General features: G+C 44.3%; 1 protein-coding gene across 1 annotated transcript in view; it reads left to right on the top strand.

Moving 5' to 3' along the window:
* LOC311133166 (kinesin heavy chain-like) overlaps nucleotides 1-26,185 on the top strand; it is a gene marked incomplete at both ends in the record, with an annotated part of 162,871 nt that overhangs the window by 63,068 nt on the left and 73,618 nt on the right. Inside the window, 7 exons of the mRNA XM_084166607.1 lie at nucleotides 43-147; nucleotides 5,677-5,725; nucleotides 7,270-7,325; nucleotides 15,028-15,115; nucleotides 15,388-15,512; nucleotides 17,116-17,220; nucleotides 19,455-19,603. Of these exons, the coding sequence (XP_084022733.1) occupies nucleotides 43-147; nucleotides 5,677-5,725; nucleotides 7,270-7,325; nucleotides 15,028-15,115; nucleotides 15,388-15,512; nucleotides 17,116-17,220; nucleotides 19,455-19,603 (677 nt within the window). The remainder of the gene's footprint in view (nucleotides 1-42; nucleotides 148-5,676; nucleotides 5,726-7,269; nucleotides 7,326-15,027; nucleotides 15,116-15,387; nucleotides 15,513-17,115; nucleotides 17,221-19,454; nucleotides 19,604-26,185) is intronic.

The following is a 26,185-nucleotide window of genomic DNA, read 5'->3' as shown; positions in this document are numbered from 1 at the left end:
CTCCCCCTCCTCTTTTCCCCCATCCCTTCTGTCATCTTTCAGGGCAAGCTGCATGACCCTCATGGGATGGGGATCATCCCCAGAATTGCAGAGGACATCTTCAATCACATATTCGCAATGGATGAAAACCTTGAGTTCCACATCAAGGTCTGTACTCTGCTGACAACACTGTCTGTCTGCACCAATAGTCCCAGAGTCTGGTCAAGTGGTAGTGCAGACGACTCCGGACCACACATTGCCCCTCTGGGCATCACATCACCGCCCTGCCACTTTTAATTTCATCTATCTAGTGGATGACGACTATAAAGCCACTGTCTGGTGTCCTAGATCTGAATGTCCTTTAGCCAACTCTTCTGCCTATTTTTATCACACCATAGCATACAGATTACTGGACCTGACTACTGCACCATCTCACCATTTCTGAGAACTGTGTGATGTCTGTATTCCACCATGACCCTCTGGTCTGTAGTGACAACATTTTCTGCACCAGTAGCATGGTGGTGTCCCAGATCTCTATGTCAGTGGTGGTCGGTGTTGTTTAAGATGAGGGAGCTTGGCCTTACTTCTATAAAAGCATATTGGATGACTGTCATTCATATTCCATTCACCCAGTTCAATGTATCATGGATAGATTTAGGCTACTACATGATACTCTAATTTTCCCTATACCGATCATGAGGTTGCTACAACCTATCCTATGAATGAAAGTTTACAACATAGTTGCACACAGGTCGAGAGAAAAATTTGAGGTTACAAACAGTGGCACATGGAATACCGCCTTGCACACTCTTGCCTGCATCTAGCTGATCTATGGTGTAATCATTAGTCCAACAGTTGCAAAGGAGAGTTTTTATTGGACAAATTCAGGTATGTTTATCCCTGTATCGTTCCGTATGCTTCCGTTTAAGAAACATTTTTCAACAGAATCGGTGGAATGAATACATCCCTGATCACACGTAAACACAGTTCACTTTCATAGCAGCCACGTTGTATTCCTTCTCGCATCTACGTGCTCTCCTCCTCTCACCTTTTCCCATCACTTGTGGACTTCAATGCACAACACATCAGCTGTATGTGACCAGGTGAAAAAACATTTCCAAGCCAAACCATATCATAGCTGTTACACACAGCCTACATAGTTGTCACCACATTAGCTAAAGTAACGTCATAGTCTACCTAGCTAATAGAACTAACACGTTAGTAAACCAGTTACAATCATGCAGTACAGTGTACAGTAAGTAAGCAGTTTAGCAGTTACGCCGGCGGGCCCCGGTGGCAATAAATTATTAAAACCAAAAGCTTACCTTAACTTGGAAGAGTTCCAGTGTTTCATAGTCATAGCCAGCTAGCTAACATAGCATCCCTCTGTTTGAGCCGGGCGTTTGATTAGGCTAAACTAGCTATCTGCATTTGCTAGCTAAGTAAGTGAATGTGAAAGTAAAATCTCGAAATATAGCTCTCTCTCTCTCTTGCTTCTCCTTCATTTTTAAATAAATAGATTTCTTCAAAACTGTTCAACTATTGTCTTTCTCTCTCTTTGAGTCAACAACTCACCACATGTTATGCACTGCAGTGCTAGCTAGCTGTAGATTATGCTTTCAGTATTAGATTCATTCTCTGATCCTTTGATTGGGTGGACAACATGTCAGTTCATGCTGCAAGAGCTCTGATAGGAGGAAGATGTCATAATTACTATGTAAGTCTATGGAAGGGGTTGAGAACCATGAGCCTCCTAGGTTTTGTATTGAAGTCAATGTCCCCAGAGGAGGACAGAAGCTAGTTGTCCTCCGGCTACACCATGGTTGTCACGCCCTGGCTCTAGGGACTCTTTTATGTTGAGCCAGGGTGTGTAGTGTCTATGTGTTGTGTTCTATGTTCACGATCTAGTTTATGTGTTTCTATGTTGGCCGGGGTGGTTCTCAATCAGAGGCAACGTGAATCAGCTGTTGCTTGTTGTCTCTGATTGGGAACCATACTTAGGCAGCCTATTGTGCAATTGTCTTTTGTGGGATCTTGTTCCGTGTAGGTTTGTGTATGTTACCGAGGACTTCACGTATCGTTTTGTTGTTTTTGTTCGTGTGGTGAATTATAATAAAGTATGTACTCATATCACGCTGCGCCTTGGTCCGCTCCTTTTGACGATCGTGACAGAAGATCCCACCAATACTGGACCAAGCAGCGTGTCCAGGAGCACATGCAGGAGGTAACGTTAGTGGATGTCCTCCTCGGTTGGGGGCCAACCGGGTCGTCGTCGGACAGGCGAGAGGCACCCCCAATAAATATTTTTTGGGGAGCACATGGCATGGACGACGGGGCTGCTGGAGGCAGATAAAGGGCGAGTTTGTGGACATGGAGAGACGGCCACCAGGTTACGGGGGCCATTGGTCATTAGAGGGAAGGAAAGTGTAGAGGCACGGCGAGAGGTACTGAAGTGTGTTACCAGTCCGGTCCGGCCCGTTCCTGATCCCCGTATAAGGCCAGTGGTGTGTGTTCCCAGTGCGGTCCGGCCTGTTCCTGTCCCTCGCACCAAGCCTGTGATGCACGTCGCCAGCCCGGCCCGGCCTGTTCCTGCCCCTCGCACCAAGCCAATGAAGCGCGTCGTCAGCCTGGCCCGGCCTGTTCCTGCCCCTCGCACCAAGCCAATGGTGCGCGTCGCCAGCCCGGCCCGGCCTGTTCCTGCCCCTCGCACCAAGCCAATGGTGCGCGTCGTCAGCCCGGCCCGGCCTGTTCCTGCCCCTCGCACCAAGCAAATGGTGCGCGTCGCCAGCCCGGCCCGGCCTGTTCCTGCCCCTCGCACCAAGCCAATGGTGCGCGTCGCCAGCCCGGCCCGGCCTGTTCCTGCCCCTCGCACCAAGCAAATGGGGCGCATCGCCAGCCCGGCCCAGCCTGTTCCTGCTCCCCGCACCAAGCCTATGGTGCGCGTCGCCAGCCCGGCCCGGCCTGTTCCTGCTCCCCGCACCAAGCAAATGGTGCGCGTCGCCAGCCCGGCCCGGCCTGTTCCTGCCCCTCGCACCAAGCCAATGGTGCGCGTCGCCAGCCCGGCCCGGCCTGTTCCTGCCCCTCGCACCAAGCAAATGGGGCGCGTCGCCAGCCCGGCCCGGCCTGTTCCTGCTCCCCGCACCAAGCCTATGGTGCGCGTCGCCAGCCCGGCCCGGCCTGTTCCTGCTCCCCGCACCAAGCCAATGGTGCGCTTCGTCAGCCCGGTCCGGCCCGTCCCTGCTCCCCGCACCAAGCCTATGGTGCGCGTCGCCAGCCCGGCCCGGCCTGTTCCTGCTCCCCGCACCAAGCCAATGGTGCGCTTCGTCAGCCCGGTCCGGCCCGTCCCTGCTCCCCGCACCAAGCCAATGGTGCGCATCGTCAGCCCGGTCCGGCCCGTTCCTACTCCCCACACCAAGCCAGGGGTGCGCGTTGTTAGCCCGGTCCGGCCCATTCCTGCTCCCCGCACCAAGCCTGTGGTGTGCGTCGTCAGTCCGGCACAGCCCGTGCCCGTTTCACCGGTGCCTGGTCAGGTCCACACCGGAGCCTAAGCAATCCGCTCCACCGATGTCCAGTCCAGCTCCAGCCAGCGGGACCAGACCAGGGGCACTACGGGGGGGCTCTAGGGACTCTTTTATGTTGAGCCAGGGTGTGTAGTGTCTATGTGTTGTGTTCTATGTTCACGATCTAGTTTATGTGTTTCTATGTTGGCCGGGGTGGTTCTCAATCAGAGGCAACGTGAATCAGCTGTTGCTTGTTGTCTCTGATTGGGAACCATACTTAGGCAGCCTATTGTGCAATTGTCTTTTGTGGGATCTTGTTCCGTGTAGGTTTGTGTATGTTACCGAGGACTTCACGTATCGTTTTGTTGTTTTTGTTCGTGTGGTGAATTATAATAAAGTATGTACTCATATCACGCTGCGCCTTAGTCCGCTCCTTTTGACGATCGTGACAATGGTGCTACCCTACAGAGTGCTATTGAGGCTACTGTAGACCTTCAATGCAAAACAGTGTGGTTTAATCAATTATTTGGTGACGTCAATATATTTTGTATATTGTTTCACTATTTTTATTTTTATGAAATTCACTGAGGAGGATGGTCCTCCCCTTCCTCCTCTGAGGAACCTCCACTGCTCTATGTGCTCTAGAAAACTCCTATGGTTATTATTAGGAGGTGTCCGTCTTCTAGGTCATCCTTGCCATAAGAACCACCTCCTCCACAATCAAGATAGTGGCACTGGGGATGAGCACACCCCTTAAAAATTACCACAATGTCCACGATAGTCCGGTTACTCAAGCAGTTGGATAAACTAAAACACACTTCGGTACTAGACTACCACACCTGCTTACCATAACTGAGAACTGTGTGATGTCTTCCATCATGACCCTCTGCTCTGTAGTAACAACATGTTCTGCAACAGTAGCCATGGTGGTGTCCCACATCTCTACATTCTTTTAAAAAAGCGTTCCGAAAGGGTTCATAGGATAACCCTTTTTGTTTCCAGGTAGAACCCTTTTTTGGTTCCATTTAGAACACTCTGTTGAAAGGGTTCTACATAGAACCCAAAAGTGTTCTACCTGGAACCAAAAAGGGTTCTACAAAGGGTTATTTGATGTGGACAGCCGAAGAACCCTTTTAGGTTCTAGATAGCACTTTTTTTCTACGAGTTTATGTGCTCCAGAGAACTCGTCCGGTTATTATTGGCATGCTCCAATAGTTCAGAGGAGTTAGCTAAAGCACATCTGGGACCAGACCAGACTACGGAACCAGTGGAGGCTGCTGAGGAATGGAGTCAATGGAATGGTATCAACCACAAGGAAACCACGTGTGATACCATTCAATTTCCTCCATTCCAGGCATTATAATGAGCCGTCCTCCCCTCAGCAGCTTCCACTGTACAGCAACATCTAACTCACCATAATTGAGTGCGATGCCTCAATCCACCGTGGCCCTCTGGAATAACTGGAGACACTGTGAATGCGAATGTGTCTCTACTATGTCTCTACGCTCTTCTGGCTATTTTGTCAAGCAATAAACATAGATCTGGACCAGATTACTGCACCAGCTTAACATAACTGAGAACTACTGTGTGATGTCTGAATCAATCATAGCCATAGCCCTCTATAATCACTGGAGTTACTGTGTCTGGACAAGTATTGTGGCTATTCTGGATATTATTGTCCTGCCATAGCATACAGAACACTGGACCAGGCTATTGCACCATCTCACCATAACTGAAAACTGTGTCTGAATCCATCATAGCCATAGCGCTCTATAATCACTGGAGTTACTGTGGATGAATATGCATGTTGCATGATGTGTAATCAAACATCAGTATCTAGTTAAAGCAGAAACATCTGTACCAAACCAGTCTACTGCATCACCTCACCATGAACTGTGTATGATGTCTGTGTTCATAGTAATTATGGAATGGATAAATACAGGATATGAATAAATCATGAGTATCTTTTCGTATTTGTGCATTTGCCTAAATCACAACTATCTTATAATATCTCATAACTAATACCTGGCGTACTCGGCACCCAGAACCAAATCTCAGTGCTCACAAGAGACTATACCTAGTCGAATGCCTGTGATCCAAGAATATCACTTTAACAGATTTGACAGATTAGTAAAATCAGTCCCCTATCCTCTCAAAGATTAATTTATTTCAATGTGCTCTCTCCTCTCTTCACCAGGTGTCCTATTTTGAAATATACATGGACAAAATCAGAGATCTTCTGGATGGTAAGTGTATTCACAGCAGTAAAATCACACACACACACACACACACATACACACTGCGGTTACATACACACTGCGGTTTTCAATGTGACTCTTAAATTTAGTATTTTGTTTGTATGTGCAACAGTAAAATGATACCCTTATGATAGTATACGTGAGCTTCTAGAGAGGCTGTGGCTAGACTCCCTGTAAGTAGGCGGTAGATGTCTATCTGAGTAAATCACACCAGCCAGAGGCAATTAATGTGTCCTCAAAAACATACCTGGTTAAATAAAGGCAATAAATAAAATAAAAAATGGCACCCTATTGACTATATAGTGTACTATAAAGGGAATAGGGTGCCATTTGGGATGCAACCTATATCACAGCAGCCTAAGGCATTGACGAGAGAGAGAGAGAGAGAGAGAGAGAGAGAGAGAGAGAGAGAGAGAGAGAGAGAGAGAGAGAGAGAGAGAGAGAGAGAGAGAGAGAGAGAGAGAGAGAGAGAGAGAGAGAGAGAGAGAGAGAGAGAGAGAGAGAGAACAACATCCACACACACCTCTGAGAGTATCCACATCCTTGGCATAAATTTGATCTGATTGGATATGACCTCTCACACAAACCTGAAACATAAAGTAACTACGTACATGGCCTTAGTCACTCCTCTGTCCAGTCCAGGAAGAGACTGTCTGTTTTACCGCTCCTTTCCTGTTAAAATTAAATCGGAATGACAGTCAGGGCCTGAGGACGGCTTGAGTCAGAGCAGCAACAGGCTTGTCAGACTTAGAAACATTCCAGTCACAAACAAATGATTACACACACACCTCTGAGAGTATCCACAGACTTGACGTAAATCTGATCTGATTGGATATGATCTCCCATCAAAAACACAAAGTTGAAACATAAAGCAACTGTTGATGTGTCTGTGAAATACACATCAAATAAGTTTTGATTTGATTACAGTGTTTTGGGCCTTTGGGAAAATATGAAAGTAAAGTCTCTTAACTTAGGGGGCTTTCACACCAAATTGGTTTGGAGCAGTTTTTCTGAACTATTATTGGTTGTTTGACTGCGATCACACAGTACCATAACTTGATATCTCTGAAACATTCTGTGAGTAGCAGTGCATTTATGAGCACATCCGATGCAGATGAGGGGACACAGGGGCTATACCAGGGATGTATGCTACTGAATATAGCCTATTCACGTCGCAGTTAGAGCGGCTATTGCATGTTGTTGGAAGACCAAAATAATATGACTTTTGGGAGACACAAGTTATGCTTCTCATTGATGGATTTAACGTGAGCGTTTTTCTCCAATAAACAAATGACTTCCATGAACACGTGGTTTTGTTTAGGCATTTTAGTTTGTTTGACATTTGTCAATGTGAAACCACCGGACCAAATGAAAAAAAAAACAATGTAACAAATAATCGAACTCTGAATCGAACTATAGCTCAGAACTATGTGTGCCAACGCCCTAAGTAACAGTTGTTCCTGTCCAGTTCCAGTGACTGTACTTGCAGAGTAATAATGACATCTCTCTTCTTCTGCCCCCGTCTCAATCAGTGACGAAGACCAATCTGGCAGTGCATGAGGACAAGAACAAGGTTCCATATGTGAAGGTGAGTCAGACTGCTGATGGGATACTAACTAACTGGCCATCTGTAATCTGTGGGTCTCATCTGTGATGGGCTTTACATAAGGCCCAAGTGTCATCTTCATAAGGAGAACGTTATTACGTCAGGAAAGAATTCTAACTAATTAAAGTTTTCACATTTCTAGTTTTATTGTCACCTGCACAAGTACAGTGAAATGGCTTTCTTGCAAGCTCTTTCCCAACAATACAATAATCAATATCCGTAGAACAACAAGTAAAGTAGAACAAAAACACACAAGAAATAGAAATAAGAACAAAAGAAAGTAAGTAATATATATATATATATACAGTACAGTACAGGGTCAGTTCCAGGGTCAGTGCCAATACCATATTTATAATGTGCAGGGATACTGGAGTGGTAGGGGTAGATATGTATAGGGTTAAGGTGACTAGCATCAGGAAATATGATAAACGGAGTAGCAGCAGAGTATATGATGATTGTATGTGAGTCAGTATGAATGTGTGTACGTGTTATGTGTGTGTGAGCCACTGAAGTGTGTGTGTGTGTGTGTGAGTGTGTAGAGTCCTGTGAGTGTGCATAGTCAGTGCAACAAAAAAAAGTAAAAAAGGGTTGTCGTGTATGAAGATTATGACTATTCTAGAGGAACAAAGCGTGGATGTTTATCTTAGTTCAAAAGTAGCCAGTTGTAGGGTGACGCCCCAGGGGAGACAGGTGATTGGACAGCAGAGGGAGCAACCCATATTTTGCCATTGTTTATAAGTATGGGCTAGACAAAGAGGGGGTCAGAAACAGACAGATTATCTTTGGGACGCTGTTTCTCCAGACACTGCGGGTCTGTAAACTTATGCTGACATATTGTGATATGAATAAAACTTCTAATCAAAGTGCAGCCTAAGCGGACTCTTTGTTTGACAGCAATAACCACCAGCACACGACGCGACACGACAGGGTCAATGCAGATAGTCTTCGTAGGCACTTTGTTAGCCAGTTAGCAGTCTTATGGCTTGGGGATAGAAGCTGTACAGGAGCCTCTTGGTGTCAGACTTGTTGCCTCAGACTTCCAGAGGGGGAAGAGCCGCTGTCGCGTGTGTTTGGTCCATTTTAAGTCCTTAGTGATTTGGAAACCATCGATGTGGAAACGCCTCCCCCCCCCGTTTCCTGTAGTCCACGATCAGCTCCTTGGTCTTACTGACATTAAGGGAGAGGTTGTTGTCATGGCACCACACTGCCAGGTCACTGACCTCTTCCCTGTAGGCTGTCTCCTCGTCGCCGGTGATCAGGCCTACCACCGTCGTGTCGTCAGCAAACTTGATGATGGTGTTGAAGTCGTGCGTGGCCACGCAGTCATGGGTGAACATGGAGTATAGGAGGGGACTAAGCACACACCCCTGTGGGGCCCCCGTGTTGATGGTCAGCGGAGGTGATATTGTCTACCCTCACTACCTGTGGTCGGCCCGTCAGGAATTCCAGGATCCCGTTGCAGAGGGAGGTGTTCAGTCCCAGGGTCCCAAAGCTTGGTGACAAGCTTGGAGGGGACTATGGTGTTGAACGCTGAGCTGTAGTCAATGAACAGCATTCTCACAGACAGTGCATTCGGAAAGTATTCAGACCCCTTGACTTTTTCCACATTTTGTTACGTTACAGCCTTATTCAATTTTTTTTTTTTTTCATGTCTCTCATCAATCTACACACAATACCCCATAATGTCAAAGCAAAAACTGGTTTTTAGAAATGTTTGTACATTTATTTGTAAAAGCACCCGGAAATATTAAATTTACAGAAGTATCCAGAGCCTTTACTCAGTACTTTGTTGAAGCACCTTTGGCAGCGATTACAGCCTCGAGTCTTCTTGAGTATGACGCTACAATCTTGGCACACCTGTATTTCGGGAGTTCCTCCCATTCTTCTCTGCATATCCTCTCAAGCTCTGTCAGGTTGGATGGGGAGCATCGCTGCACAGCTATTTTCAGGTCTTTCCAGAGATGTTCAATCGGGTTCAAGTCCGGGCTCTGGCTAAGCCACTCAAGGACATTCAGAGACTTGTTCCGAAGCCACTCCTGAATTGTTTTGGCTCTGTGGTTAGGGTCGTTGTCCTGTTGGAAGGTGAACCTTCGCCCCAGTCTGAGGTATTCAAAGGTCTGGAGCAGGTTTTCATCAAGGATCGCTCTGTTCTTTGTTCCATTCATCTTTTCCTCGATTTTGACTAGTCTCCCAGTCCCTGCCACTGAAAACATCCCCACAGCATGATGCTGCCACCACCATGATTCATTGTAGGGATGGTGCCAGGTTTCCTCTAGACGTGATGCTTGGCATTCAGGCCAAAGAGTTCAATCTTGGTTTCATCAGACCAGAGAATCTTGTTTCTCATCGCCTGACAGTCCTTTAGGTGCCTTTTGGCAAACTCCAAGCGGGCTGTCATGTGCCTTTTACTGAGGAGTGGCTTCCGTCTGGCCACTTTACCATAAAGACCTGATTGGTGGAGTGCTGCAGAGATGGTTGTCCTTCTGGAAGGTTCTCCCATCTCCACAGAGGAACTCTGGAGCTCTGTCAGAGTGACCATCGGGTTCTTGGTCACCTCCCTGACCAAGGCCCTCCTCCCCCGATTACTCAGTTTGGCCGGGCGGCCAGCTCTAGGAAGAGTCTTGGTGGTTCCAAACTTCTTCCATTTAAGAATGATGGAGGCCACTGTGTTCTTGGGGACCTTCAATGCTGAATAACTTTTTTGGTACCCTTCCCCAGATATGTGCCTCGACACAATCCTGTCTCGGAGCTCTACGGACAATTCCTTCGACCTCATGGCTTGGTTTTTGCTCTGACATGCACTGTCAACTGGGGGACTTTATATAGACAGGTGTGTGCCTTTCCAAATCATGTCCAATCAATTGAATTTACCACAGGTGGGCTCCAATCAAGTTGTAGAAACATCTCAAGGATGATCAATGGAAACAGGATGGACCTGAGCTCAATTTTGAGTCTCATAGCAAAGGGTCTGAATACTTATGTAAATAAGATATTTCTGTTTTTGTATTTTTTATACATTTGCAAAAAAATTGACAAACCTGTTTTTGCTTTTTCATTGTGGGGTATTGTGTGTAGATTGATGAGGAGTTTTTTTTATTTCATCAATTTTAGAATAGGGCTGTAACGTAACAAAATGTGGAACAAGGGAAGGGTTCTGAATACTTTCCGAATGCACTGTAGGTATTCCTCTTATCTAGGTGGGTGAGGGCAGTCTGGAGTGCAATTGAGATTGCTTCGTCTATGGATCTGTTGGGGCGGTATGCAAATTGGAGTGAGTCTAGGGTGTCTGGGATGATGGAGTTGATGTGTGCCATAACTAGCCTTTCAAAGCAGTTCATGGTTACAGATGTGAGTGCTACAGGGCGGTAGTCATTTTTATTTTTTTATTTTTTATTTTTTCACCTTTATTTAACCAGGTAAACCAGTTGAGAACAAGTTCTCATTTACAACTGCGACCTGGCCAAGATAAAGCAAAGCAGTGCAAAAAAAACAACAACACAGAGTTACATATGGGGTAAAACAAAACAAAGTCAAAAATACAACAGAAATACATATAATATACAGTGTGCAAATTCAGCAAGTTATGGAGGTAAGGCAATAAAATAGGCTATAGTGCAAAATAATTACAATTAGTATTAACACTGGAATGATAGATGTGCAAGAGATGATGTGCAAATAGAGATACTGGGGTACAAATGAGCAAAATAAATAACAATATAGGGATGAGGTAGTTGGGCGGGCTAATTTCAGATGGGCTGTGTACAGGTGCAGTGATCGGTAAGGTGCTCTGACAACTGATGCTTAAAGTTAGTGAGGGAGATAAGTGTCTCCAGCTTCAGAGATTTTTGCAATTTGTTCCAGTCATTGGCAGCAGAGAACTGGAAGGAATTGCGGCCAAAGGAGGTGTTGGCTTTGGGGATGACCAGTGAGATATACCCGCTGGAGCGCAGACTACGGGTGGGTGTTGCTATGGTGACCAATGAGCTAAGATAAGGCGGGGATTTGCCTAGCAGTGATTTATAGATGGCCTGGAGCCAGTGGGTTTGGCGACGAATATGTAGTGAGGACCAGCCAACAAGAGCGTACAGGTCACAGTGGTGGGTATTATATGGGGCTTTGGAGACAAAACGGATGGCACTGTGATAGACAACATCCAATTTGCTGAGTAGAGTGTTGGAGGCTATTTTGTAAATGACATCGCCGAAGTCAAGGATCGGTAGGATAGTCAGTTTTACGAGGGCATGTTTGGCAGCATGAGTGAAGGAGGCTTTGTTGCGAAATAGGAAACCGATTCTAGATTTAACTTTGGATTGGAGATTCTTAATGTGAGTCTGGAAGGAGAGTTTACAGTCTAACCAGACACCTAGATATTTGTAGTTGTCCACATACTCTAGGTCAGACCCGTCGAGAGTAGTGATTCTAGTCGGGTGGGCGGGTGCAAGCAGCGTTCGGTTGAAGAGCATGCATTTAGTTTTACTAGTGTTTAAGAGCAGTTGGAGGCTACTGAAGGAGTGTTGTATGGAATTGAAGCTCGTTTGGAGGTTTGTTAACACAGTGTCCAATGAAGGGCCAGATGTATACAAAATGGTGTCGTCTGCGTAGAGGTGGATCTGAGAGTCACCAGCAGCAAGAGCGACGTCATTGATAAACATAGAGAAAAGAGTCGGCCCAAGAATTGAACCCTGTGGCACCCCCATAGAGACTGCCATAGGTCCAGACAACAGGCCCTCCGATTTGACACATTGAACTCTATCTGAGAAGTAGTTGGTGAACCAGGCGAGGCAGTCATTTGAGAAACCAAGGCCATTTAGTCTGCCAATAAGAATGCGGTGGTTGACAGAGTCGAAAGCCTTGGCCAGGTCAATGAAAACGGCTGCACAGTACTGTCTATTATCGATCGCGGTTATGATATCGTTTAGGACCTTGAGCGTGGCTGAAGTGCACCCATGACCAGCTCGGAAACCGGATTGCATAGCGGAGAAGGTACGGTGGGATTCGAAATGGTCGGTGATCTGTTTGTTGACTTGGCTTTCAAAAACTTTTGAAAGGCAGGGCAGGATAGATATGGGTCTGGTGGCCGGGGTAGTGGTAGCCAGGTGGAAAGCATGGCCAGCCGTAGCAAAATGCTTGTTGAAATTCTCGATTATTGTAGATTTATTGTAGATTTATCGGTGGTGATAGTGTTTCCTAGCCTCAGTGCAGTGGGCAGCTGGGAGGAAGTGCTCTTATTTTCCATGGATTTTACAGTGTCCCAAAACTTTTTGGAGTTAGTGCTACAGGATGCAAATTTCTGTTTGAAAAAGTTAGCCTTTGCTTTCCTAACTGCTTGTGTATATTGGTTCCTAACTTCCCTGAAAAGTTGCATATCGCGGGGGCTATTTGATGCTAATGCAGTACGCCACAGGATGTTTTTGTGCTGGTCAAGGGCAGTCAAGTCTGAGGAGAACCAGGGGCTATATCTGTTCTTAGTTCTGTATTTTTTGAATGGGGCATGTCTATTTAAGATTGAGAGGAAATTACTTTTAAAGAACAACCAGGCATCCTCTACTGACGGAATGAGATCTATATCCATCCAGGATACCTGGGCCAGGTCAATTAGGAAGGCCTGCTCACTGAAGTGTTTTTGGGAGCGTTTGACAGTGATGAGGGGTGGTCGTTTGACCGCGGACCCGTTACGGACGCAGGCAATAAGGCAGTGATCGCTGAGATCCTGGTTGAAGACAGCGGAGGTGTATTTAGAGGGTAAGTTAGTCAGGATGATATCTATGAGGGTACCCATGTTTACGGATTTAGGGTTGTACCTGGTAGGTTCGTTGATAATTTGTGTGAGATTGAGGGCATCTAGTTTAGATTGTAGGATGGCCGGGGTGTTAAGCATATCCCAATTTAGGTCACCAAGCAGTACGAACTCTGAGGATAGATGGGGGGCAATCAATTCACATATGGTGTCCAGGGCACAGCTGGGGGCTGAGGGGGGTCTGTAGCAAGCGGCAACAGTGAGAGATTTATTTCTGGAAAGGTGGATTTTTAGAAGTAGAAGCTCAAACTGTTTGGGCACAGACCTGGATAGTATGATGGAGCTCTGCAGGCTATCTCTACAGTAGATTGCAACTCCACCCCCTTTGGCAGTTCTATCTAGACGGAAAATGTTGTAGTTCGGGATGGAAATTTCAGAATTTTTGGTGGCCTTCCTAAGCCAGGATTCAGACACTGCTAGAACATCAGGGTTGGCGGAGTGTGCTAACGCAGTGAATAACTCAAACTTAGGAAGGAGGCTTCTGATATTTATGTGCAGAAAACCAAGACTTTTACGGTTACAGAAGTCAACAAATGATAGCTCCTGGGGAGTAGGAGTGATACTGGGGGCTGCAGGGCCTGGGTTAGCCTCTACATCACCAGAGGAACAGAGGAGGACTAGAATAAGGATACGACTAAAGGCTTTAAGAACTGGTCTTCTAGTGTGTTGGGTACATAGAATAAAGGGGGCAGTTCTCCGGGCGTTGAAGAAAAGATTCAGGGCATTATGTACAGAAAAGGATATGGAAGGATATGAGTACAGTTCAGGTAACCCTAAGCGTTGGGTAACAATGAAAGAGATAGCGTCATTGGAGGCATCGATTGAGCCGGTCTCGGCGTGTATGGGGGGAGGAACAAAGGAACTATATGAGGCAGTTTGAGAGGGACTAGGGGTTCTACATTGAAATTGTATAATAAGAACTAACCCAAACAGCAATAGGCAAGGCATAATTGACATGGGAGAGAGGCATAAAGCAGTCACAGGTGTTATTAGAGAGAGCTAAGACACAACTGGAAATAGCGATAACGTTTGGGCTAAGACTAAACAGAATAAACAGGACAGGGTACCGTGTAAAGGAACAGTCCAGCAGGCATCAGCTGTGCAGCTGAGTGATCATAAGGTCCAGTGAACAGCAATATGTGAGTCCGAGAGCAGTTCAAATTGGTGCTTCAGCACAGCTAGCAGGGAGCACAGTTGTAGTTTGCGTGTGCTAGCGGGCCGGGGCTGGCAGATGGATCTTCGTGGTCGTCGCAACGGGAAGCCTGTTGAAACCACATCAGACTATTTCGTCGGCAAACCAGTCGTGTTGGATCGGCGGGGCTCAGTGTCAACACTAGGAGGTCCCGTCCGGTTGACAGAGAGGTAGATAGCCGGGAGATGGGCCTGAGGCTAGCTCAAGGCTAACTGGTGCTTGCTATAGGGCAATGGTAATCAGCCAACAACAGGTTGCAGCTAGCTAGCTGGTTGTGATGATCCGGCGCTAGGGTCCAGTGATTCCGGCAGAAAGTCCAATAAGCTCTGGGTCGATAGCACTCTGGGTCGATAGCACGCTGTGCAGACTGGCCGACGAATTGTCCAGGCTAGAGCTAGAGCTGGCTGGTGGATAGTGTAGGCCACGGACAGTGGTGAAGACGCTAACGGTGACTAATAACAGGTAGCCACTATTTTCAGCTTACGGTTCTTGATGAAAGTTATAAAGAAATAATAGAATCCTTTCCACGTTGGGTGAGGCGGGTTGCAGGAAAGTATATTTAGTTAAAGAATGAAAGTAAAAAAAATTGAGAAATATATACAAAACTGCTACGCCATCTTGTAGCAGGTAGCCTTAGAGTTCTTGGGAACAGGAATGAATTCGAACAATTCTAATGTTTTTTTGTTGAATCTCAGGGCTGCACTGAGCGCTTTGTCTCCAGCCCAGAGGAGGTGATGGATGTTATCGATGAGGGAAAAGCCAACCGCCATGTTGCTGTCACCAGTAAGTCCCAATGACACTCTGACACTGACACTTTTAACATTATCTGTAGAGTCTGTATGTAGCGGCACGTCTGTCACTCTGCCACTTAGTACAATGTATAGTGTGAAGTGTAAAGTCACATCTGTAGAGTTACTCTGTAGAATCTTAAATCGTGTCTGTGGTGTCTATCACAGTGTTTTGCTATATGTTTTTCTATCTCTGTGTCCTCCACTCACACAAACACCTCTCCTCTCCTCACATCATATCACCTCTCATTTCCTTCCCCTCTCCAGATATGAATGAGCACAGCTCCAGAAGTCACAGCATCTTCCTGATCAACATCAAGCAGGAGCACGTGGAGACAGAACAGAAACTCTGTGGGAAGCTCTACCTGGTGGACCTGGCTGGGAGTGAGAAGGTGAGGAGGTTCAGGACTACTGTAGTTAATGGTAACAAAGCGTCTTTATTGCATCCCAATGGACTTAGTACGGTTCCCCAGCCACAGAATAAGCTATTTCAATAAAGAATTTCCATTTAGCATGCTGCTTAGTTCAGGACTGGGCTTCATCTTTGTCAGAGAAATTGGCCTTTAGTGATTGAATTATATACCTGGCTGATAGTGAGAAGGTGAGGTGAAGACCTAGTCTAGTTACCTAGGGTAACTAATGAAGCATCTTTATTACATCCCAAGAGAGATGTGTTCTTTCTCTCGTTCATCCAGCTGTTATATTTTCCTTCCATCCATCTCAGTCACAGACAGATCAGTACAACTGGTCTGCTATTGTTTAAATGGGTTTCTTTCTACTCTGTATTGGCCACAGTTAGCAATGTAATGTACACCTATGTGCATTGGGACCAGTGTTCTTGCTGCTGACTACAGCAGAAAAGAGTAGATTCTGCACACAGCGCTGAATTTAGTCCTCAGTGTGTTTATTAGCGTTGTATCGACCTTCAGCTCTCAGGTCTCCAGTAGTAGGTCATGGGTGAACAAGCAAGGGCCCCAGGACGAGTGGAAGCAAAATCGCCCCATAACATCAAAGATCCACCACCATATTTTACCGTAGGTGCATGTATGAGGTACTGTTCTGCATATGCTTGTTTTCAATGCCAAACCCACCACTGGTGTGTGTGGCCAAAGAGCTCTATTTTCATGTCATCTGACCATAGCACCGGTTCCAATCCAAGTGCCAATGCTGTTTATCAAACTCCAGGCGGTGCTATGGTAAATTATTGTGATGCATCTTTGATGTTATAGGGCTATTTCGCATACACTGGTCATGTGGCCCTTGTTATGGTCAACGGTATCATTAACTTTACTAAGTACCAGGACATTTTAGCCAAAAACTTGGTTGCCTCTGCCAGGAGGCTGACAATTGGCCGCAAGCGGATTTTCCAGCAAGACAATAACCCCAAGCACTAATCAAAATTCATAAGGAAATGGTTAATTGACCAAAAAGTCTACATTTTGCAATGGCCATCTTAGTCTCCGGACTTGATCCCCCTTGGAAACCTGTGGTTTGAATTGAAGAGGGCAGTCCATAACATGAGACGAAGGATATCAAGGATCTGGAAAGATTCTGTCTGGAGGAATGGTCTAAGATCCCTCCCAACGTGTTCTCCAATCTCATAAAACGTTTTTTTAAAGGCTCAGTGACGCTATCCTCGCAAGGGGAGGGTGCTAGAATATTGAAAACAGGGGTGGCAATAATTTTTACCCCTATCTTTTTGAGATTTTTTTTTCATACTTGTTAAACTAAATCTCTTTCTCTGAGCAATTGTATTAGTAAAAATATATATATAATTTCCCCCCAGAATTGAGCATACAATGTAACTCAGTATTTCTATTATCTATTTTTATTGTCTTTTTTGCTCATCTTTATCAAGGGTGCCAATAATTATGGACCTGACTGTACTGTATATATTGATCGATCTTTATTACATACGGTACCTGTACAACATGTATGTGATGTTTCTGTGCATAATCTTTTGTACTGTATTTGTTTTGTAATGTCCTTCCTCAGGTCAGTAAGACAGGAGCAGAGGGATCTGTGCTGGATGAAGCTAAGAACATCAACAAGTCTCTGTCTTCTCTAGGAAACGTCATCTCTGCTCTGGCCGAGGGAACCGTAAGTCTTTGTTACGGATACAGGTATCCTGTGTTTTTGTGTGTTTCTCTCCTTCTGCCCTAATCACAGGTGTCCTGTACAGGGGCGGTGTGTTCAATAGGGGGATATGGGCGACGCACTGCCAAACGGGAAAAGGAAGGGATTTTTTTTCTAATCAATTATATCACGGCAACAGTAGTTATCAGTGTTGTAATCTAGACGTCTGATCTGCCACAGTGCCACTAAATGTCCAATCAGGCTAAAGTTGTGCTTCAAATGCCCCCCCCCCCCCCCTTTTGGGGCGATTTCAGTCAGGTTGAAAATCGCCCAGAAGTCTGTCATAGACTCCCATGTAAAATCTATTTTTTTCAAATATCAGAGCTTTCAATACAATCTCTATGGGTTTCTGAGGGCTTGCACTTACGCGCTTTCGTCATACGTAACGTAACCATGAACGTAACTAAGAAAAGAGCGGGTAGCCTCATCAATCAATTCACTACTACTGTAAAAATGGCTAGGCTTCAGTGCAACTCGATTGTGTCTTTGAAAGAAGTTATTTTTTGTCGGCGAACAAATGAAGATAAATTGGCAACGAAACAATTAGGACCTCCCAGACCAAATTTAATAATTCAACAGGTTTCTACTAAAGGGGGGAAGTCCTACACCCGAGGATTTTCCAAAAATTGGTATGAACGAAAAACCTGGCTAGCAGGCTGCGATGTAGCTAATGCAGTCTTCTGCTACCCCCTGCTTACTCTTTCACCCTGAAGGCGGCACGGCAGACAGCACCGCTTGGACAGCGACTGGTGTGTAACGGACATGCACCATCTTTCAGGAAAGATTAAGAAACATGAGCTGTCAAAGACCCACATGGATAGCTGTTTGAGATTGTCTGCTTTGGGGAAAGTGAACATTCCCACTCAACTGGATGAGGGATACAGGCTAGCTGTCCGCCGCCACAACGATGAGGTTAGTGTTGATAATCACAAGTTTACTGGAGAACTGAAACTGACAAGGCTGACAAGATAGGACCCTTTTGTCCATTGTTATTGGATAGGAACAGAACTTATAACCAGCTCCTGACCTAAATAGATCTTAGCACAACATTTTACTCAACATATCATATTCCATATTCACTATAACAAATATATTTACTACGACATTAGCAAGAACCGCCACATCCTCAGCCGGCTAATCCAGTGTGTGAAGTTTTGCGGAGTGTTTGAGTTAGCTTTGCGAGGCAAAGATGAAACTGAGGGCTCCACCAACCCTGGTAAGCCAACACTTTTGAGATCAGTCAATAAATGCTTCTGGTATTGACTTATATGCTGCCCCTGTCTTCATGTTGTTGCTGGACATATCTTTTTAAAAATGTGTGTAGGTCACCTAAATCATAAGAAAAATTGCCCCCCCTGAGAATTTTTTCAGGAGCCGCCACTGGTCCTGTATGTTCCTGATTGGTGGTCGTTGAGGTGTCTGCTGATTGGACCAATCAGTGAACATTCCTGTGCATTGCACCACCTGTTACTCGTTTTGTCAATCACACATCCCATTATATAAAAACCAGTCACTTGTGTTTGTTGTGTGAGAGAGAGAATATTTCCGTATGTGAGTATGGACACTGTGGTGTCCTGTTTTTGTTTACTCACTAAGTTGCTGGTTACTCTGTTTGGTAACTATTGTGTGTTTCTGGGAAAAGGGGAGTTTGAGCTAGCTGCCCTTGGGCATACATTTCCCGTAGAAAGAACTGTCTATAAACACTAGTTAGACCTGAGCGGACCACCCACTGTATTTTTGTATGGTAGCAGTAGCCTAGCGGTTCTTGAGGCAGGCAAGATCAGTTTAGGAGTGTTTTACACTATTGTTTCATTTCTTGGGTCTTGCTCAGCCCTTTTTCCCAAACCGTTACCGTGTGTTCAGAAATAAACCATTTGTGTTTGACGGTAGTTTATGGTTGTCGTGTAGTTTTTCCTTCTCACTGTTCCATGTCACACTTATAATTTACATGAATTATGTTACGGGTCTCATGTCCATCACCCTAGACGTTCAAAGCCACGGGGTTCGTAACAGTCTTCCTGTTACATCCATAAATGTTAATCTTGGTGTTGTGAAATCAAATGTAAATGAATGGATTTTCTAATTAATAATAAAAAATACAATAAAAACAGGAAACTGGAATGTGGACACTATGATGTAGAAAGTGATTCTGCAGCTGCGATTCATGTATTTTCTACTCTCCTCACTCCCCCCTGTAGAAGACCCACGTGCCATACCGTGACAGTAAGATGACCCGTATCCTGCAGGACTCTCTAGGGGGGAACTGCAGGACCACCATGTTCATCTGCTGCTCTCCATCCAGCTACAACGACCAGGAGACCAAGTCCACACTCATGTTTGGACAACGGTAATATACACACGCGGACGCATGCACGAACACACACATGCACATCCCCAGGTTGTTGCTGTAAAGCATGAAACACATGATGATCTCACTGCCGATAGATAACAGTGGTAGGCCGTTCCTTCTCTTGCTAGAACAAAAGCGTTACCTACTGCTTGCAGACCTACCTACTGCTAGCGGCGAACCTACCCGCAATGCTCGTCAGTGGCCAACAAGTTGACTTTGAGCCAATCAGAGAGCAACAAAAAAAAAAAGAAAGAAGAGGGCATTTTCAGTTTATCCACGGACTGCCAGTCACACTTCATGTGCAATGTGGTCTATGGAATGGTAGCTAGCTAAATGCACAGATGCAATGCACACTAAATACTTCCTCCACGCTAGCTAACCACTGTAGCTGGTATTAACATTATAATGAAATCACAATGGATTAGCTAGTTTCCAACAGCTGCCTGTGTTATCTGCCGAGTTAGTGCAGTGTCCTTAGCTAGCTAGCCACTGTAGCTAAACTTATAGCTATGGGCTGGCACTGGCAGTATGGGGTAATGGAGAGTGAACAGAGAGTGAACTGGCACTGGCAGTATGGGATTATGGAGTGTATTAAATTGTTTATTTGTCATCTTGCTAGGTAGCTATCTAGCTGTTGCCATCTGAATAGTATCAACAAGGGCTTTCTACACAATAGCAACATTAGTGCAGATAGCTTGGAATCTAGACCATAAGCAATATGCACGGAATGCATTGCCAAACAACGCTACTGCCACCTTCGGGTTTGGAGTATTTTAACAAGGCTGAGTGGCTGACGACTTCCAAGGTCTTTGCTGTGTGAACACAAATGAGATTGACTGCCGACACTGTGCAGAGGTGCTAAGCACTATCGGCAGGCAAACGTTTGACAATCCTACCTGTCTGTCTGAGCTTTTAATGAGAATGTATTCTCAGTCAGCTCTCTTGGTAAAATAAGGAATAAATAAAAACACAGGAACACCTGCACGCACGCACGCACGCACACACACACACAAACACACAAACAAATGAACGTATGCACACACACACAGACAGCCATAATAGTGAAGACATCAAAACTATGAAATTACACACGTGGAATCAAGTAGTAACCAAAAAGTGTTAAACAAAACTAAATATATTTTAGATTTTAGATTCTTCAAAGTAGCCACCTTGATGACAGCTTTGCTTTCTTTCTTAATGCGTTTGAGTCAAGCAGTTGTGTTGTGACAAGGTAGGGGTGGTATACAGAAGATAGCCCTATTTGGGAAAAGACCAAGTCCATATTATGGCAAGAAAAGCTCAAATAAGCAAAGCGAAACGACCATCATTACTTTAAGACATGAAGGTAAGTCAATCCAGAAAATGTCAAGAACTTTGAAAGTTTCTTCAAGTGCAGTTGCAAAAACCATCAAGCGCTATGATGAAACTGGCTCTCATGAGGACCGCCACAGGAAAGGAATACCCAGAGTTACCTCTGCTGCAGAGGATAAGTTCATTAGAGTTACCAGCCTCAGAAATTGCAGCCCAAATAAATGCTTCACAGAGTTCAAGTCACAGACACATCTCAATATCAACTGTTCAGAGGAGACTGTGTGAATCAGGCCTTCATGGTTGAATTGCTGCAAAGAAACCACTATTAAAGGACACCAATAAGAAGAAGAGACTTGCTTGGGCCCAGAAACATGAGCAATGGACATTAGACCGGTGGAAATATGTCCTTTGGTCTGATGAGTCCAAATTAGAGATTTTTGGTTCCAATAGCTGTGTCTTTGTGAGATGCAGAGTAAGTGAACGGATGATCTCCGCATGTGTGGTTCCCACCGTGAAGCATGGAGGAGGAGGTGTAATGGTGTGGGGGTGCTTTGCTGGTGACACTGTCAGTGATTGATTTAGAATTCAAGGCACACTTTACCAGCATGGCTACCACAGCATTCTGCAGCGATACGCTATCCCATCTGGTTTGCGTTTAGTGGAACTATCATTTGTTTTTCAACAGGACAATGACCCAAAACACACCTATAGGCTGTGTAAGGGCTATTTGATCAAGAAGGAGAGTGATGGACTGCTGCATCAGATGACCTGGCCTCCACAATCCCCCAACCTCAACCCAATTGAGATGGTTTGGGATGAGTTGGACCACAGAGTGAAGGAAAAGCAGCCAACAAGTGCTCAGCATATGTGGGAACTCCTTCAAGACTGTTGGAAAAGCATTCCTCATGAAGCTGGTTGAGGGAATGCCAAGAGTATTTTGAATACCTCTCAGAAAACCAAATAATATTTAAGGTACTTGAATATATGCAAGTTATTTGAAAACACAAACATATGTATTTGATGGCTGCCAAATATTTGATGAAGAAACAAAAACTACAACAGTTAGTTTAATTAGTCTAAATATACATTATGATCGTAAGCAGTTGGTTTGGAGGTCTCTTATGTGAATCTTAATATAGCCTAGAAATAAATACGTGTACATTAGAGTAGACCACTTTTGTAGCTTCAAAATGACTAACAAATATGTTTTCATAATGAGTGAGACAAGGTAATACAGTAACACTTGACATCAAGTTCTTATACATGTGTAGTAACTTTGATTATTACAATAGCAACATTGTTGTGACATAGGACATTGGAAATTGCTTTATAATTGCATAATAATGGAGTTATTACATAAGTGGCATAAGGAACAGTCACTATTCCTCTTGTTTACTATAGTTACAAAAACTCTCAGCTCATTGCTATGCAATTCAAATGCAATTACCAAAGTATTATGTAACAACATGCTAATAAAATGTTGCTCCAAAAGTGATTAGAGTTTTATTACACAGGCACAAGAACAGTTTGATGTTAAGTGTTACTGAGAATGCCAACAGTAAAAAAATATGGCAATTAAGTGTCGAAAGGAAACTAAATATCCCAAAGCTGCCTTAAATCAACTACAGCCAAGGTAGGTGGAAAGTCATGTTAGTTTGTATTCTGAGTGAACTATCCCTTTAAATATGGTATAGTGTGAACACTTAGCCTCAGACTTACCATGTGAACGGTTACCCTCAGATGGACAAATAGGTTTCAAAGTTGTTTTTGCTAAGCATCTAACTTGCTATTTGCATATTTGCAAATGCAAATGCTGCAGCATTTTCAGGTATCATACAATTAATTTCATCTTTCATCTTTAAAGTGGCATGTTGAAAGCGTCATACAGTAGTTGAATGTCACAACTTATTTATACTTATAAAATATACAAAATAGAATTTCTTAATTGTTTTGACTTGATTATGTACACCTGGGGCAATGGATATTCAGGAGAATGGACATTTACCAAATATTCAGATATAAATCTATTGTATACATCCAATATGACTGTCAGATAGATTGGAATAGTATATGATATTGTGTGTGCTCTATTCATTATATTTCTATATTCAACATGCAGTTCCAGATACAGCCCTACCATTAGTTGAAGGCAGCCAACTTTCAGAAAAGTAGTCACTTCCTGAGCTCTGTATTCAATACATTTTTAAGTAGATTTTTTCTCAGATCTGTATTCAAATAGTTTTGGAAAGCAAGGCCGGTGCCAGAACGAACCAGTTGGAGGGGCATTTGATTTCCATAGTTTTTTCACAACTGTAGCAGGTTGTGAACTCTGCAAACAACGTTTCCACTCCGAGAATGAGAACGGTAAATGACTGTAATTAATACATGCATTAACAGAAATTAATGTAACCAAGTGACTCGGATTAACAGTACATTTACTAGGCCTACTAGTGACATATGCGCTTGTGGAATTGATCAAAATAAACAATCAAAGAGCAAAAATTCACACAATTTAACAATGAATGCGCAACAATTATCAGGAAACAGCTGAGTGCATGCATTCTGGAGAGAGACGCACCTTTCCCTTTCTTCTTGTCTCAACATTTTAAATTATACTCAATACACATTATCTTCACACATACAGTTGAAGTCGGAAGTTTACATACACCTTAGCCAAATACATTTAAACTCAGTTTTTCACAATTCCTGACATTTAATGCTAGTCAAAAATTACCTGTCTTAGGTCAGTTAGGATCACCACTTTATTTTAAGAATGTGAAATGTCAGAATAATAGTAGAGAGAATGATTTATTTCCGCTTTTATTTATTTCATAACATTCCCAGTTGGTCAGAAGTTTACATACACTCAATTAGTATTTGGTAGCATTGCCTTTAAATTGTTTAACTTGGGTCAAACGTTTCGGGTAGCCTTCCACAAGCTTCCCACAATAAGTTGGGTGAATTTGGTTCCATTCCTCCTGACAGAGCTGGTGTAACCGAGTCAGGTTTTTAGGCCTCCTTGCTCGCACACAGTTCTGCCCACAAATGTTCTATAGGATTGAGGTCAGGGCTTTGTGATGGCCACTCCAATACCTTGACTTTGTTGTCCTTAAGCCATTTTGCCACAACTTTGGAAGTATGCTTGGGGTCATTGTCCATTTGGAAGACTCATTTGCGACCAAGCTTTAACTTTCTGACTGATGTCTTGAGATGTTGCTTCAATATATAATTTTCCTTCCTCATGATGCCATCTATTTTGTGAAGTGCACCAGTCCCTCCTGCAACAAAGCACCCCCACAGCATGATGCTGCCACCCCATGCTTCACGGTTGGGATGGTGTTCTTCGGCTTGCAAGCATCCCCCTTTTTCCTCCAAACATAACGATGGTCATTATGGCCAAACAGTTCTATTTTTGTTTCATCAGACCAGAGGACATTTCTCCAAAGAGTACGATCTTTGTCCCCATGTGCAGTTGCAAACTGCAGTCTGGCTTTTTTATGGCGGTTTTGGAGCAGTGGCTTCTTCCTTGCTGAGCGGCCTTTCAGGTTATGTCGATATAGGACTTGTTTTACTATGGATATAGATACTTTTGACCTGTTTCCTCCAGCATCTTCACAAGGTCCTTTGCTGTTGTTCTGGGATTGATTTGCACTTTTCGCACCAAAGTATGTTAATCTCTAGGAGACAGAACGCATCTCCTTCCTGAGCGGTATGACGGCTGCGTGGTCCCATGGTGTTTATACTTGCATACTATTGTTTGTACAGATGAACGTGGTACCTTCAGGCGTTTGAAAAATGCTCCCAAGGACGAACCAGATTATGGAGGTTTACACATTTTTTTCTGAGGTCTTGGCTGATTTATTTTGATTTTCCCATGATGTCAAGCAAAGAGGCACTGAGTTTGAAGGTAGGCCTTGAAATACATTCACAGGTACACCTCCAATTGACTCGAATGATGTCAATTAGCCTATCAGAAGCTTCTAAAGCTATGACATCATTTTCTGGAATTTTCCAAGCTGTTTAAAGGCACAGTCAACTTAGTCTATGTAAACTTCTGACCCACTGGAATTGTAATACAGTGAATTATAAGTGAAATAATCTGTCTGTAAACAATTGTTGTAAAAATTACTTGTGTCATGCACAAAGTAGATGTCCTAACCGACTTGCCAAAACTATAGTTTGTTAATAATACATTTGTGGAGTGGTTGAAAAACAAGTTTTAATGATACCAACCTAAGTGTATGTACATTTCCGACTTCAACTGTAGATGCTTATCACTGACAGCGCTACTCAATAATCAGCTAAGCCTATTGCCACATGCGCTGCCCAAATTGCGGGCTTCCCAAATAGGCATATGCCTACCCGCTTGATTTGAAACAATCCACAAAGAAGCTAATGATCCTCTGTGGCTAAGTCATGCTCTGTGGTGAAGTATTTCAATAGATTTTATTTAGAGGGGTAATTATATAATTTAGGCAAAACATCAATATACACTATATATACAAAAGTATGTGGACACCCCTTCAAATTAGTGGATTCGGGCATTTCAGCCACACAGCCATGCATTCTCCATAGACAAATATTGACAGTAGAATGGCCTTACTGAAGAGCTCAGTGACTTTCAACGTGGCACTGTCACAGGATGCCACCTTTCCAACAAGTCAGTTCATCAGATTTCGGACAGCTAAAGCTGCCCCGGTCAACTGTAAGTGCTGTTATTGTGAAGTGGAAACGTCTAGGAGCAACAACGGCTGAGCCGCGAAGTGGAAGGCCACACAAGCTCACAGAACGGGACTGCTGAGTGCTGAAGTGCGTAGCGCGTAATATCGTCTCTCCTCGGTTGCAACACTTACTACAGAGTTCCAAACTGCCTCTGGAAGCAACATCAGCACAATAACTGTTTGTCGAGAGTTTAATGAAATGGGTTTCCATGTCCGAGCAGCCGCACACAAGCCTAAGATCACCATGCGCAATGCTAAGCGTCGGCTGGAGTGGTGTAAAGCTCGCCACCATTGGACTCTGGAGCAGTGGAAACGCGTTCTCTGGAGTCATCAATCATGTTTCACCATCTGGCAGTCCGACAGACGAATTTGGGTTTGGCGAATTTTTGCTACCTGCCCAAATGCATAGTGCCAACTGTAAAGTTTGGTGGAGGAGGAATAATGATCTGGGGCTGTTTTTCATGGTTTGTCTAGGCCCCTTAGTTCCAGTGAAGGGAAATCTTAACGTTACAGCGTACAATTACATTCTAGACGATTCTGTGCTTCC

The sequence above is a fragment of the Coregonus lavaretus genome (assembly GCF_964263955.1).
Source record: "Coregonus lavaretus genome assembly, chromosome: 8".
Taxonomy (NCBI): Eukaryota; Metazoa; Chordata; class Actinopteri; order Salmoniformes; family Salmonidae; genus Coregonus; species Coregonus lavaretus.
The sequence above is the reverse complement of the archived record's forward strand: the minus strand, read 5'-3'. Positions and strand labels throughout refer to the sequence as shown.